Here is a 14,706-nt window from a genome sequence, read left to right as displayed (position 1 = left end):
TGCACAAGGCCCTTTACAAGCTGAAGAAACAACAAAATAGGCAGCAACAATCGCACACGTAATAATGAATCTGATCCAGTACCAAAAAAAAAAAAAAAGTCACAATAACCTTAGAATAAGCAACTTCTATCAAATGAAGCAAATGAAACAATCCAATATAATATAACGGTAGACGGGAAAATTAAATATCGGCAAATAACAGTTAAACAGTTGACACTTAACAATTGCAATGAAGAATTGCTAAACAAAGATCAATAAAAATAACGGCAAGTCACAACGCATAAAATACCACACTACGTCTAATCCATCCAAATTGATGGCCCTCACTGCCTCCTGGGGGAGGGGGGTCCCACAATTTAACTACACACCGTAGAAGTTTTCTGCTGAAATGCAGGTCATCGGCACTCTTCAGATTTGTGCATTAAACAAAGGGGGAAACTTGTTCTCTGAGCACCCAGGGAGCAAGACTGGCTCATGATAAAATAAGAAGACCCTTCTGGATCAGGCCAGCGGCCCATTTGGTCCAGCATCCTTTTCTCTCTGTGACCCCCGAGATCCCGCTGTGGGAAGCCCCACAAGCAGGACCTGATTGCAGCCCTGCGCTCCCTGCTTGCGATTCTCAACAACTGCCATTCGGAGAAAACATTGCCTCCAACTGTGGAGGCAGAACATAGCCATTTTGCCTGGTAGACACTGATAGCCTTAACATCCTCTATGCCAGGGGTCAGCAAACTTTTTCAGCAGGGGGCCGGTCCACTGTCCCTCAGACCTTGTGGGGGGCCGGACTATATTTTGAAAAAAAATAAAAATGAATGAATTCCTATGCCCCACAAATAACCCAGAGATGCATTTTAAATAAAAGCAGACATTCTACTCATGTAGAATATAAGGACATTCTACTCATGTAGAATGAACCTAGCAGTTCGAAAGCACGTCAAAATGCAAGTAGATAAATAGGAAGGTAAACGGCGTTTCCATGTGCTGCTCTGGTTCGCCAGAAGCGGCTTTGTCATGCTGGCCACATGACCTGGAAGCCGTACGCCGGCTCCCTCGGCCAATAATGCGAGATGAGCGCGCAACCCCAGAGTCGGTCACGACTGGACCTAATGGTCCCTTTACCTTTACCTTTACTCATGTAAAAACACCAGGCAGGCCCCGCAAATAACCCAGAGGTGCATTTTAAATAAAAGGAGACATTCTACTCATGTAAAAACATGCTGATTCCCGGACCGTCCGCGGGCTGGATTGAGAAGGCGATTGGGCCACATCCTCAGCTTGGGGACCCCTGCTCTATGCCTTTCTCTAATCTTCTTTTAAAGCCATCCAAGTCCGTAGCCATCTCTGCCTCCACCGGGAGCAAGTTCCATTGATCTAACTGTGCCCTGTGCAATGACATACTTTCGTTTGTCCTTCCTGAATCTTCCCACGTCTGGCTTCACTGGATGACTTAGCTGTCGCTTTGTTAACAGTGTCTTACAGATTGCAATTGCTTTACTGATAATTTGTTTATCTACATGATTTATGCTGCAGATGACTATCTGTTGTGGATGGTTTCGCTGAGATTTCTGCATTGCAGGGGGCTGGACTAGATGACCCTGGGTGGGGGGGCCTCCCTTCCAGCCCTGTGATTCCGCAGTTCTATGTTCTAGCATGTTATTCCTTGTTTGTAACCCCCTTTGGGATATATTTGAATGAAAAGCATTATTATTATTATTAGCGATGCTCATTTGATCAGAATTAACGCTTGGTAAGTAGGTGATCAGGATGCGGGTGGCGCTGTGGCGTAAACCACTCTTGCCGATCGGAAGGTCGGCGGTTCGAATCCGCGCGACGGAGGGAGCTCCCGTTGTCCAGTCCCAGCTCCTGCCAACCTAGCAGTTCAAAAGCACGTCAAAGTGCAAGTAGATAAATAGGTACCGCTCCAGCGGGAAGGTAAACAGCGTTTCCGTGTGCTGCTCTGCTTTCGCCAGAAGCTGCTTAGTCCTGCTGGCCACATCACCCGGAAAAACTGTCTGCGGACAAATGTCGGCTCCCTTGGCCAGTAAAGTGAGATGAGTGCCGCAACCCCAGAGTTATTTGCGACTGGACTTAACTATCAGGGGTCTTTTACCTTTAAGTAGGTATTCAGGAAGCATCCATTGATTGCTACAGGCCTCAGCCCCCAACCCTTCCCCCTTTTTCCACGAAGCTAACTCCCCGGATGCCCGGGTGGTGCCAGAGCTCGCTAAGGCTTCTCGCAGGGCCTGCCCGCTCATCCCACCAGCCTCAGAGCCAGGAAGCCTCCATTGCCTGGGAGCAGAGGGAGCCCCGAGCGCCGCCCACCCGCCAAGGCGGAACCGCCGGCATATGGCGCTGTCAGTGTCTGCCACCCCCCCCATTATCCCCTCAGTGCAGCGTGGGCAGTGGGGCGCTGAGGCGGAACCCTCCTGCTGCCAATCTCGGGCACTGACAGGCAGGTGCCGCGTTCCTCTTGCGCTCCCCATCTGGCTCTCCTGCTTCAAGCCTGGCTGGCTGTGGCAGAAGTGCGCACCTCTTTCCCCAGGGGCGGGAGGAGGTGGCGTCAGCTGGAGTCGGACGTTGCTCCGCTCGGAGGGCAAACCTTGGTTTCATTTCAAAATGAATTTCTTAAAAAGCAAATCCTGTGGCGCCTCAGGCAAAGCGCTTGTTTTCAAGGAAAGGCGGGAGAGTTTTGAGGGAAACCTCACAAGGGAGGTTTTTTTGCGTTTCCAGACATATGCACCTCATGTTCAGTAAAATCCTGTGTGGTGTTTGCTGGATATTCACTGACAAGGGTGACTCGAATAAGACCAACCGTATTTCGCCATTCACTTTGATATGATGGATGCGGGTGACCGCTTTGCCACACTTTCAGGCGCACATTTTACCACACAACCGCACCTGACGTGTGGCAAAAGCGTCCGTAATATTGACAGGATGTTACCATGAGGATAAGTTGTTTGGCCTCCTACCACCCCATCCCCTTGTGTCAGATTGTAGAACATCTTCTCCTCAGCGCAGAGACCTATCCTTTTCTATATTATGCGCAGAGCACTGTGCACATCGATGGCACTCTGCGATTATTCTTCCTCTCTACATCAGCCAGTGAGGAGCACCAAATCCACACGGGCTCAGGGAAGCTGCAGCTAAACTGCCTCCTTGCTTAGCTGTAGAAACATGGGGATTTGAGGAGTGGGCTCCCTCACAGCCACCTCAGATGCGTTGGCATCTGTCTTCCTTTATAAAAAAACCACACACAAAAAACCCACACATTTTTATTGGTCTTTAAACAAATACAAAAACCATTAAAAACTTATCCAGCTAATGATGTTTGTTTCATCCGTCGTCTCTAGACATGCACTTACACATTCAGCATTCAAACAAGTTGCTTGACGTAACCTCTCCGCTGAGAATATTGAGCGTTTGGTATAAGATCTTGATATTGGTCATTAACATAGTTAAAGAAGGGGGTCCGTGTTTCTTGGGAGGTGCCAAGGGACATTGCCGTGTCTCGGATATTATTTTCCCGTACGTTCAGGGGTATATCAGCCTGGTCCTTCCATTGCTGAGCTAATCGTCCTGCGGTCAGTGAGAAGCCTACTAAAAGGTAAAGGGGCCCCTGACCATCAGGTCCAGTCGCGTCCGACTCTGGGGTTGCGGCGCTCATCTCGCTCTATAGGCCGAGGGAGCCGGCGTTTGTCCGCAGACAGCTTCCGGGTCATGTGGCCAGCATGACAAAGCTGCTTCTGGCGAACCAGAGCAGCGCACGGAAACACTGTTTACCTTCCTGCCGGAGTGGTACCTATTTATCTACTTGAACTTTGACATGCTTTCGAACTGCTACCGGTAGGTTGGCAGGAGCTGGGACCGAGCAACAGGAGCTCACCCCGTTGCAGGGATTCGAACCGCCAACCTTCTGATCAGCAAGCCCTAGACTCTGTGGTTTAACCCACAGCGCCACCTGGGTCCTACTAGAGAAGCCTACTAGTTCACTGTAGATAGAGCCTAAGTCTATCTATGTCCAAAGATATAACCTCTTGGGATGAAGTCAACCTGCTGCATTAGCAGCGCCAAAGTGACCTCCACAGGGCACAAGCCTGGGCAGTGTGTGTGGAGGTCCTGGGCTGGCCAGACGACAAGACCCTCCTCTCGGCCTCACTGATGGGATCCAAAGGAAGGCAGAGCAAGACATTGGGCACCAGCTTGGCTGCAGGAGTTGCCAGAAGGAGGCGTACAAGGTGCCATCCAACTGTCTTGGGGACTCCGCTCTGGATTTGTGAAGGGTTTTCTCCTTAGCATTTTCTTTTCCTGAAGATGACCCACAAGGCAGCTGAGGTTCAGGATCAAATTTTCCCTTCTCCTAGATCAGGCATAGGCAAACTCGGCCCTCCAGATGTTTTGGGACTACAACTCCCATCATCCCTGACCACTGGTCCTATTAGCTAGGGATGATGGGAGTTGTAGTCCCAAAACATCTGGAGGGCCGAGTTTGCCTATGCCTGCCCTAGATGGGCTATGAGCCCCATCTGCTCCTCACCTCCCTCTACAACAGACTTCCTCAACCTCGGCCCTCCAGATATTTTGAGACTACAATTCCCATCATCCCTGACCACTGGTCCTGCTAGCTAGGGATCATGGGAGTTGTAGGCCAAAAACATCTGGAGGGCCGCAGTTTGGGGATGCCTGCTCTACAGCATGTGCAGAAACTGCCTTCTTGACCGTTGGACCCTCTCTTGGTCTCATCCGTTCAATCTGCCAGAGCCTGTCTTCGCATGCAGGAGAAGCCCCTAACTCCCCAAGGATTTGACACCCATTGGTTGCCCTCACCTGGTTTAGCCGGCCAGTAGAAGCCATTTCCTAGGTTGTGGCTGCTGTCGCATCCTGACAGCATATCGGAGCCACAGGTGAGAGCTGAGTGCTGGGGTGGGAGCAAAGGAGAGCAAACCACCCTAGAAGGAGCACAATGTGTCCCCAACCAGAGGTACTCCCATCCCCTAACACCCCATAGACCCCTCCAGCCTGACTCTTTCTCCCCCCCCCCTTCCCAGGTCCGCAAGTATCTGCTGATGTTGGACATCCGCAAGGAGCACGTCAAGTTCTGGCGGCCGCAGGTGCTGCTGATGGTACGGAACCCGCGGACGTCCCTGCAGCTCATCAGCTTCATCAACGACCTCAAAAAGAGTGGCTTGTATGTGCTTGGCCACGTGGAGCTGGATGACTTGGGTAAGGGGGCAGCGGGAGGCCAGCCGGTTGACCCTCCCCCCAAGTCGTCTGGAGAGATGCAACCGTGTGCCCCAGGGAGAAGGCACAAAGGAAGCTGCCTTGAGCAGAGTTGCACCACCCACCCACCTAGCTTGGAGACCTGCAGAGGCTCTCCTAGGCAGGGGCGAACCTCGGTAATATGGTGCCCTGTGTGTGGCCAAGATTTCACACACCCCTCCCCAGCCCTTGCTCCAGCCAAGCAAGGTGCCAGGCCTTGGGAAGGAGGCGTGGGGCTCTGGCTGGGTCCCAGAGCCCTCCCACCTCCTTCCCAAAGCTGAGCAAGCACAAACTGGGCTCGTTGGGACCCTGCCAGGGCCCTCATGCCTCCTTCCCTGCACCTGTAGGGGAGAAGCAGTCACGCTGCCCCAAATCCGCTTCTGCTCTGGGATTGAAAGGCCAGGGACTGACCCTGGTGCCTTCTGCATAGAAAGCAGATGCTCTAAGCTACGAGTCTTCTCCTTGTATCGTGCGATGGGAGTGGGGAGGAAGCCATGGACCTCTATATGTTGCTGGGCTCTGACTCCCAGCAGCCCCAGCCAGCCAGCACGCTGAAAGATGCACTCTTGCCGACAGGAAGCAAAACCACACCCTCTGATAAACTGGAACAGGGCTGGAGGTTTCAGTGGGTTTCATTTTGGGGCTGCAATATTCAGTAGCTTAATCAGATAGATTACTTGATCAAAACCTTTATCAAGTTACTAAACGAATGTGCCCAGTTGCCTGGCCTCAAAAACAGTATTGTAGAGTTGGAAAAAGTTCGGAAAAGGGCAACCAAAATGATTGAGGGGGTGGAGCGACTCTCTCATGAAGAAAGGTTGGAGCATTTGGGACTTTTCAGCTCAGAGAAGAAGGCGAGGGAGAATCAACAGGGTAGAGGTTTGTGAAATCAAGCGTGGCCTGGAGAAAGTGGACGGATAGAACTTGTGGACGTCCATTGAAGCTGAATGTTGGAAGACTCAGGGCAGATGAAATATTTATTCACACTGCACATAGTTAAACTATGGAATTCATTCCCACAGGCAGCAATGATCACGGTGCCTAGATGGCTTTAAAAGAGGGCTGGTCAAATGCAGGGAGGAGGAGAGGGCTATGGATGGCTCCTAGCCAGGATGACCATGCTCTTCCTCCATGCTCAGAGGTGCCAGTGCTTCTGAATACCACAGGAGAAGAGAGGGCGCTTGTGTTTGGATCCTGCTTGCAGATTTCCTATTGAGGCTTGCCACTGTCAGAACAGGATGCTGGATTGGAAGGGCCATTGGCCTGATCCAGCAGGCTCTTCCTATGCTCTTATGCCTCCAATGGATGGCTCAGCAGATTTTCCTGCCAAGTGCATGGCTGTCATTTCCTGGAAGGGGTGAGGAGGCAGGGAGGCCAGTGCCAGCGCCGTCTTACCCATAGGCACTAGTGGTGCAGGACGCCAGGGCGCCAAGTTCTGGAGGGCCCCAGGCGAGAGTCCGAGGAACACTGAGCAAGCGCGCTGAGTGAGCAAGAGTGCGTGCGCTGCTCCTGCTGAGTGTCGGCTCGGTTTTTTCACTTTTAGCCTGCAGGTGCCGAATTATGCGGGGCGCCAGAAGTCTAAAAGGGGAAAAACCGAGCCGACACTCAGCAGGAGCGACGCACGCACCCTTGCTTGCTCAGTGCAGGCCCACTTGCTCGGTGTGCTTGCTCGCCCAAAGGTTGAGGCGCAGGCACGCACGCCGCCCCTCCTGCTAGCCGTCTTCGAGGCAGGCATCAGGCACCACAGATCTCTACGGGCCCAGCTTCCCTGGCCCGCTAGCCCGCCTCCGCCATGCCGCATCAAAGCAGCACCACGCCCAGAGCCTCCGCCTGCCATGGCCACCCCAGCACAAAGCGGCCAGCTGAGCTGGGCTACGCTGCGTCCAGCCTCCGCCTCTTCCCCACTGGAGGAGGCCGCTGCCTACCTCCTCCAGCCCCACATATCTGGGCATGTCGTCAGCAGAGCCGTCCTGTCCCAAGAGGCTTCCTCCACTGCTGCTTGTGTTCCCTCCCTAAAAAAAAGGTCAACAACTCTGGGAAACGGGGGGCAGGCGAAGGGATCTTTGCACCACGGCTCTGGATATGCTTAGGGCGGCCCTGGCCAGTGCCCTACAAAAACATAAGCAGGAGTGCTGGTTTTGGTTCAGTCAGTTTGCACCCATTTGCACCGCTCCGGCGTCCTTTCTGGCTCACCTGTCCCCTTCCCGTTAAACTATAGAAACTCACCTGCCAGGAGGCTGGAGCAGAAGAAGCTCTGCCCCACCAGGTGAGCAGCCTCTGGTTGAGAAGTTTGAGTCTCCCAGGGTGCAAGTTTGCTGCAAGAGTTGATGTCTCAGCCTCGGCCTTTTTGTTTACTCTCAGTCGTGAGCACGTGCCCCTTCCGGTGAACACGTGTTCACCAGCACAGCACTCCTCGTGCTGCACAGATGCTCCAGCCAAAAGCATTCGCAAGCCCACATGGGTGTGTGTGCGCCGCCTGCCCAGGCTCCCGCTTCTACCTGTCTACTGTCCTTTGTACTGAAAATTGATTTCTCAGCCACTTTTGAATGGGGCCCCTCCCAGAGCTGTTCTGGTTTCCATGGTGACTAATGGATTTCCCTCCCTCCTGCTGAAAAAGGGGGAAAGTAGAAAGAGGAAGATGGTTAATTTCATTTTTCAACCACACCTAAAGAGAGAGAGAGAGATCAGACCAGAATTCTAGGGCAAATCTGAGAGATAACGTATGGGAGCTTAGTTGCGGTGGATCAATGAGAAAGATTCCTGGGTCTTTGGGTGGATAGGAGGTGAACTTGGTGCCAGGTGTGAAGACACTCTGTGAATGCGCTTGTGAGCACCAAGCACTGTCAGAAGCTGCTTCTTCCACCCATATTGGAGAACTTTGTGGCAGAGGGAGAAACGAACCGGTTTTGGGTTTGGCGAGACACAAGTCCATCATCACAACACACACGTGACACAGAATTCTCCGAAACGGTGAATTTTAAAGAGGGCCGTGCGGGGAGAGCTTTCCATTATCTTTTAGGGCATATAAATGGTGGATTGCAGAGTCGCGAACGATATCTCATCTTAAAGTGCGGAATATGTAGCTTTACACTTTAAGTACAGTGGTATTGTCACTTCGTTCCCCCGAATCAGAGGCATGCGGTAAAAGAAGCCAAGAATGCGAACTGCAGCCTTTGGGACCTTTGCAGCTTTCGACTGAGGTGTTACGGAGCGTTCCTGGACATCCCAACTGCTCATGCGCTTTGGGAAACATCAGCATGCGAGGCCTAGAGACAGATAGGGGCATAGCAGGGAAGGAAAAAGGCAGCACAGTATCAACGTGTTATCGGTCAGCAGTCAGGTTGTGTGAATGTTGCCTGAGAGAAGTGGGGTATGTCTGGCAAACACGAGTGGTAGGGTGTGTCCGCAACAGTACTGCACATGAATTATAGGAGGCGACTTCTAGGGGCCATGGGGGATTCAGCCCCCACAATAAAATATTTGAGGGGGCCAGGCCCCCCACAAAGTTGATGGGCATTCCCATTCAAATGGTGTGTATGCATTGCATCATGTGATTGATTATGCGGGGCGGAGCTTACCTGGGCCCCCACAATATTTTATTCAAGTTGGCACCCCTGGTGCTACTGGGGTGGCTCAGTCTGTAGAGCTTGAGACTCTTCATCTCAGGTTCTGGGTTCGAGCCCCAATGTAGGGCGAATGATTCGTGCATTGCATGGGGTTGGACTATATGATCCGTGTGGTCTCTTGCAACCTAATAATAATAATAATAATAATAATAATAATAATAATAATAATATACCACCTTTCATCAAAAGATCTCAAGGCAGTTCACAAGAGAAGTCTATGCTTCTATGAAATTGGAAACTCTGTGAGTGATGGGGAATAATAATAATAATAATAATAATAATAATAATAATAATAATAATTTATTATTTGAAACACCATCAAAGCATTCTACCTCTCTTTTAAATCAGAACCAGTGAAGGCGGTGAAGGTCCTGTGTGAGTGCCTGGAGGCGGTTGGAGGATGGATGGTGGCTAACGGATTGAGGTTGAATCCTGGCAAGACAGAAGTACTATTTTGGGGGGACAGGAGGCGGGCAGGTGTGGAGGACTCCCTGGTCTTGAATGGGGTAACTGTGCCCATGAAGGACCAGGTGCGCAGCCTAGGAGTCATTTTGGACTCACAGCTGTCCATGGAGGCACAGGTTAATTCTGTGTCCAGGGTGGCTGTCTATCAGCTCCATCTGGTACGCAGGCTGAGACCCTACCTGCCCGCAGACTGTCTCGCCAGAGTGGTGCATTCTCTGGTTATCTCCCGCTTGGACTACTGCAATGCACTCTACGTGGGGCTGCCTTTGAAGGTGACCCGGAAACTGCAATTAATCCAGAATGTGGCAGCTAGACTAGTGACTGGGAGTGGCCGCCGGGACCACATAACACCGGTCCTGAGAGATCTACACTGGCTCCCAGTACGTTTCCGAGCACAGTTCAAAGTGTTGGTACTGACCTTTAAAACCCTAAACGGCCTCGGTCCTGTATACCTGAAGGAGCGTCTCCACCCCCACCATTCAGCCCAGACACTGAGATACAGCACCGAGGGCCTTCTGGCGGTTCCCTCATTGTGAGACGTGAGGTTACAGGGAACCAGGCAGAGGGCCTTCTCGGTAGTGGCACCCGTCCTGTGGAACGCCCTCCCAGCAGATGTCAAGGCAATAAGTAACTATTTTACTTTTAGAAGACAACTGAAGGCGGCCCTGTTTAGGGAAGTTTTTAATGTTTAATGCTGTACTGTTTTAATATTCGGTTGGAAGCCTCCCAGAGTGGCTGGGGAAACCCAGCCAGATGGGCGGGCTATAAATAATAATAATTATTATTACTCCTGACAGATCGCTGTCACGCCTCTGCTTAAAGACCTCCAAAGAAGGAGTAACAGGAAGGTGTTGGAGAAACTATAGCCATGGGTGTATGTGTGTGTGTGTGTGTGTGTGTTAGGATAGGGAAACTGGCGACCCAGAAGATGCTGGGCTCTCTGACCACTGCCCTACTGGCTGGGGCTGATCTGGTTGAGAGAGTCCAACAGCAGCTAGAATTCTGCTGCCTTCCGCAGCTGTCTCTCAAAGTCTCTTAAAGTTGTTTGCCCCTGTTAATAGACTTATAGGGAGGTTCCCTCCACACGCAGGTCCCCTCCATATGTGTGAATGTGTCGTCCCTGCTTATCCAAGGGCTAGCCTAGGTCTCCTCCCACTGTGGGCTTTGCTAGGGAGGTCAAACGCAACGCCGGCCGGATGACCCTCTCCTTTCTCTCTCAGACTCCCTGCCTTCTGACCCCTTGCCGCACCAGTCTGACTCGTGGCTGCAGCTTGTGGACAGGCTGAACATCAAGGCCTTCGTCAACCTGACCCTTTCGGACTCCATCAGACATGGCACCCAGCAGCTGCTCTTCATCTCTGGCTTGGGTGAGTATCCTTTCCTGTTTGGGCCAGAGAACTGGGCAGCTGAGGAGGAATAAGGTGCAGGCCGCCTCTGAACTGATTTTTGTGAGCTGCAGTGGCAGGCTGTGTGTGAATAAATGCTGCAAATAAATACATTTGGGGAAGGGGGTTACTGTTTTGGTTTTTTTTGTTATGAAATTTTTGTTCTTATCTTGTATTTTTATGCTACAAACCGCTGTAAGATCTAAGGATGAAGGGCGGTATACAAATTTAATAAATAGGACACATGAGACCCAGGCATGCTTTCTCGTGGTGGGGAGGGCGTACTTTGGTGCCTGCAAGGTGCTTTGACGTCCCAACTTCCAGGACTTCAAAGCGCCTGGAGAAATCACCTGGCTGCCATGGTGACCTCAGCTGATGGACAGGCGAGCCACCCCTCTTGCAAATTTGGTCCACGAAACCAGTCCAGATCTGGTCCACAGAGTTCAAAAGGTTTCCCGCCCCCCAATACGGATCTTGTTGAACCATATGCCAAAGCTGCCTCTGTTCCTAAACCCCACAAGGCTGACCAATGAAATACAGCAATATTTCTTCATTTTTGTGGCTGCTTCAAATATAATTGTAGGACAGAACTGGCCACCAATCCATTTTCATTCCTTTGTTTTGGGGAGGTAGGGGTCGTGTGGGCAACCTTTACCACCTAGCCCCAATCCTGACCTTGTTTGTTGCTGCAGCTCAGCCACTCCTCCTTGATTTGGTTGGGCTCAGTCATTACAGCATGGGACTCTTGATCTCAGGATTGTGGATTTTGAGCCCCAGCTTGGGTGAGATATTCCTCCATTGGAGCAGGGGGTTGGACTAGATGACCCTCAGGGTCCCTTCCAACTCTACAATTCTAAGCCTCTATGATTCTACTTTTATTCTGCTTTCCAGCAACAGAAGTTTCATTCAAAGCAGCTCATGATGGACCCAATAGCATTAAGAAAGAAAGCAAAACAATGTAGATGCTGCAAACCGCAAACTTGGGTCTCTGGCTGTTTTTGGACTACAGTTCCCCTCATCCCTGACCACTAGTCCTGCTAGCTAGGGATGATGGGAGTCGTAGTTCAAGAACAGCTGGCCACCCAAGTTTGGGAAACCCTGATGCAAACAAAGCAACTAATACTCCCTTGGTTCTCTCTCTCTCCCTCCCAGGAGGCATGAGGCCCAACACCATCGCTCTGGGCTTCTACGACGACGCGACCTCGCAGGACTGCCTCTCCCAGCACCCGGCCTTCAGCAGTGGGGAGGAGGTGGCCTGGCAGAACTTCCCTCCACCATGGACACCGGGGACGCCGAAGCGCCTCTCTCCCTGGGAATACGTGGCCATCATCGCGGATGCCCTCAAGATGCAGCGCAACGTCCTGCTGGCGCGCTCCTTCGAGGAGCTAAAGCCGCCGCAGGAGCTGGGGTGGCGGGCACAGCCCCTCATCGACGTCTGGCCCATCAACCTGCTGCGCCCCGACAGCGCCCACTACGTCAACACCTGCAGCCTCTTCCTGCTGCAGATGGCCTGCGTCCTGGCCATGGCCCGGGCTTGGCGCCGCGCCCGCCTGCGCCTCTTCCTCTGCATGGAGAGCGGCGCCCGCCCCCGGGGCCAGGAGGACAAGCTGCGGCAGCTCCTGAAGGACCTGCGCATCCAGGCGGACATTCACACGGTGCTGTGGGACGGCGCAGTGGCCCTCCACTGGCACCGCCAGCAGGAGGTGGCCGGAGACACCGACGGCCTCGGCTTCCCCGGGAACGCGGCGCGAGTGACAGACGAGTACCTGGGCGCCGTCAACCAGCTCATCCTCCAGCAGAGCTCCGCCCCCACCGTCCGCTTCCTCTACTTGCCCCACCCCCCAGCGGACACCAGCCTGTACGGCAGGTACTTAGAGCAGCTGGAGGTGCTCACTCGAGGGCTGGGCCCTACGCTGCTGGTGCACGGGGTCAGCGCTGTCACCAGCACCGAGCTCTAGGTTGGGTGCTGCGCAAGGTCGACACGAGCCGTGGCTGGCTGGCTGGCTGATGCCCCGTGATGGTCAAGGGTTGGTGAGTGGCAGGGCACCAGAGCGGTGTGGTGTGTCAAGAAGTGAGGACTGGCAGCAGGCTATGCTGGGGCTGTTCTCTGGGCCCTGCCGGACTGGGCGCGGGTAGCCTCAGCTTCCTCTTTCACCAAAGACTGGGCCCACTTGGGCGCGGGGACCGCAAGACCCACTCCTGGGGCCCAGCAAAGCCGTCCAGGCCAAGAGTAGACTGTTACGTCCTGCAAGGTTCGTCCTGTCAACGCTGGTCCTTTGGAAGGCTCTGTGAGCTCACGCAGAGGGGGGACCTGAGCCAGACCAGAGCAGCAGCAAGCTAGCACTTTGCCAAGTGGCCTCAGAAAAACTCTGCAGCAGCCCCGGTGCCTTTGATACGTGTAGAAACGGGAGCAAAAATAAAGATGGTCCTGAAGGATCTGAGCAGGCTGCTGTGGTGGCGTCTGGGGTGTTGATGGCAAGGAGCTTAGGGCAGTTGTCACAGGAGTGTGCTGGTCAGTAATGGTGCAGTTCAAAGTTGGAGGTAAGTCTCTATTACAAAAACACGAGCTCCGCAGGCTTAGTTGAGTGTCAGGCATAATGAGGAGAGCAGCTCGTTCCTGGTGGTCTTACTCCATGAATGTCAGCTGCCGAGACTGAAAGTCCCCGCCTCCACATAGCCATCCAAGTCCCCTCCTCTCCCAAGCAATCAGAGGCTGCACCTGCTTGCAGCCAACCTCTCCTCTGCCTGTTTCAGCCCACTTCTGGTTCTGGGATACCAGGGGGAAGGGAAGCTTGTTCCAGCAGGAGGAGGAGACACCCGGGACTCTTTGGCAGCCAGACTCATCTCTGTCTCTTGGCCTCTCCTGCTTCAGCTTCTGCCTCTTGATTCTGGACTTCTCTCTGGCACAGACTCTCCCAGCTCACTAAACCCTGTTGCCTCTTCAGCTTCTCTTCCAGAGTCTCCTCCCTCTGACCACTCATCATCCCACCACCACTCTCTGGGCTCTGAGCCTTCTTCCCTTTGAGGTTTCCCTCAATTCCTCTGCCCATCGTTCCTCTGCCCCCAACCAGTCCATGACAGTGGTGGTGGTCTGAATGGCTGATTCATTGTGGCAGTGTCAGGCTTTCCCCCGGAAGGATGGAGAGCATTACAAGGGGGGACACCATTATGCTGATCAGGTTATACAGGTGAAACTCGGAAAATTAGAATATTGTGAAAAAGTGCATTTATTTCAGCAACACAACTTAAAAGGTGAAACCAGTATATGAGATAGATGCATGACATGCAAAGCAAGATATGTCAAGCCTTTTGTTGTTGTTGTTGTAATTGTGATTATTTGTCGTTAGGCAGGTCAATTATAAATGGAATGTAATTAATAAAATGTAATAGTGGTGTATATTTTTGTGTATTATTGTAGCTATTTGTTTTATTACTGTGGAATTTCCAAAAGAAAGCTTTTGTAAAAAATTTAAAAAAAAAGTTGCATTACTGAAATAAATGCACTTTTCGGTGATATTCTAATTTTCCTAGTTTCACCTGTAGCTCCACTTTCATGTGAATTTTTGGATGCAAAAAGTGGCAGCTGATCTGTTTGAACAGCAATGTGAAGGGAAAAGATAATCATTTCTGAATTTCCAATCCAATTGACCTTTCCTCCCTCCTTGGGCGCTAGAGGTTTTCTAGTGGGTCTACAGTGGAAGCACATTTACTTCTGTCCTCAAACTGAAGACAGAAGTAATAGTCTTAAAAGTGGTTACAGTGAGCTAGCAACACAGGAAGCTGCCTCCGGCAAGTCAGACTCTTGGCCTCTCTTGGCCAATATTATCTCTTCACAGACTGGCAGTGGCTCTTCAGGGTGCCAGAGGGGATTTCCGCCCAGTCCTGCCAGGGTTTGAACCTGGAGCCTTCATATGCTTTCTGTCCTCTTTACCTGTGGTGTGATCCTGGTTTTGCCTTCTGTGATCAGTCACTTT

General features: G+C 52.1%; 1 protein-coding gene across 2 annotated transcripts in view; it reads left to right on the top strand.

Moving 5' to 3' along the window:
* The window catches only part of LOC118093583 (solute carrier family 12 member 9), an 88,047-nt gene extending 74,879 nt beyond the window's left edge, over positions 1–13,168 (top strand). For both annotated transcript variants that reach the window (XM_035132993.2, XM_035132991.2), the window contains 3 exons: positions 5,046–5,220; positions 10,568–10,714; positions 11,885–13,168. In XM_035132993.2, coding sequence (XP_034988884.1) covers positions 5,046–5,220; positions 10,568–10,714; positions 11,885–12,690 — 1,128 coding nt within the window. In that variant the 3' untranslated portion in view covers positions 12,691–13,168. The remainder of the gene's footprint in view (positions 1–5,045; positions 5,221–10,567; positions 10,715–11,884) is intronic.
* Positions 13,169–14,706: the final 1,538 nt, after the last annotated feature.

Source organism: Zootoca vivipara, chromosome 5 (genome assembly GCF_963506605.1).
Source record: "Zootoca vivipara chromosome 5, rZooViv1.1, whole genome shotgun sequence".
In the NCBI taxonomy this organism is placed as follows: Eukaryota; Metazoa; Chordata; class Lepidosauria; order Squamata; family Lacertidae; genus Zootoca; species Zootoca vivipara.
The sequence above is the reverse complement of the archived record's forward strand: the minus strand, read 5'-3'. Positions and strand labels throughout refer to the sequence as shown.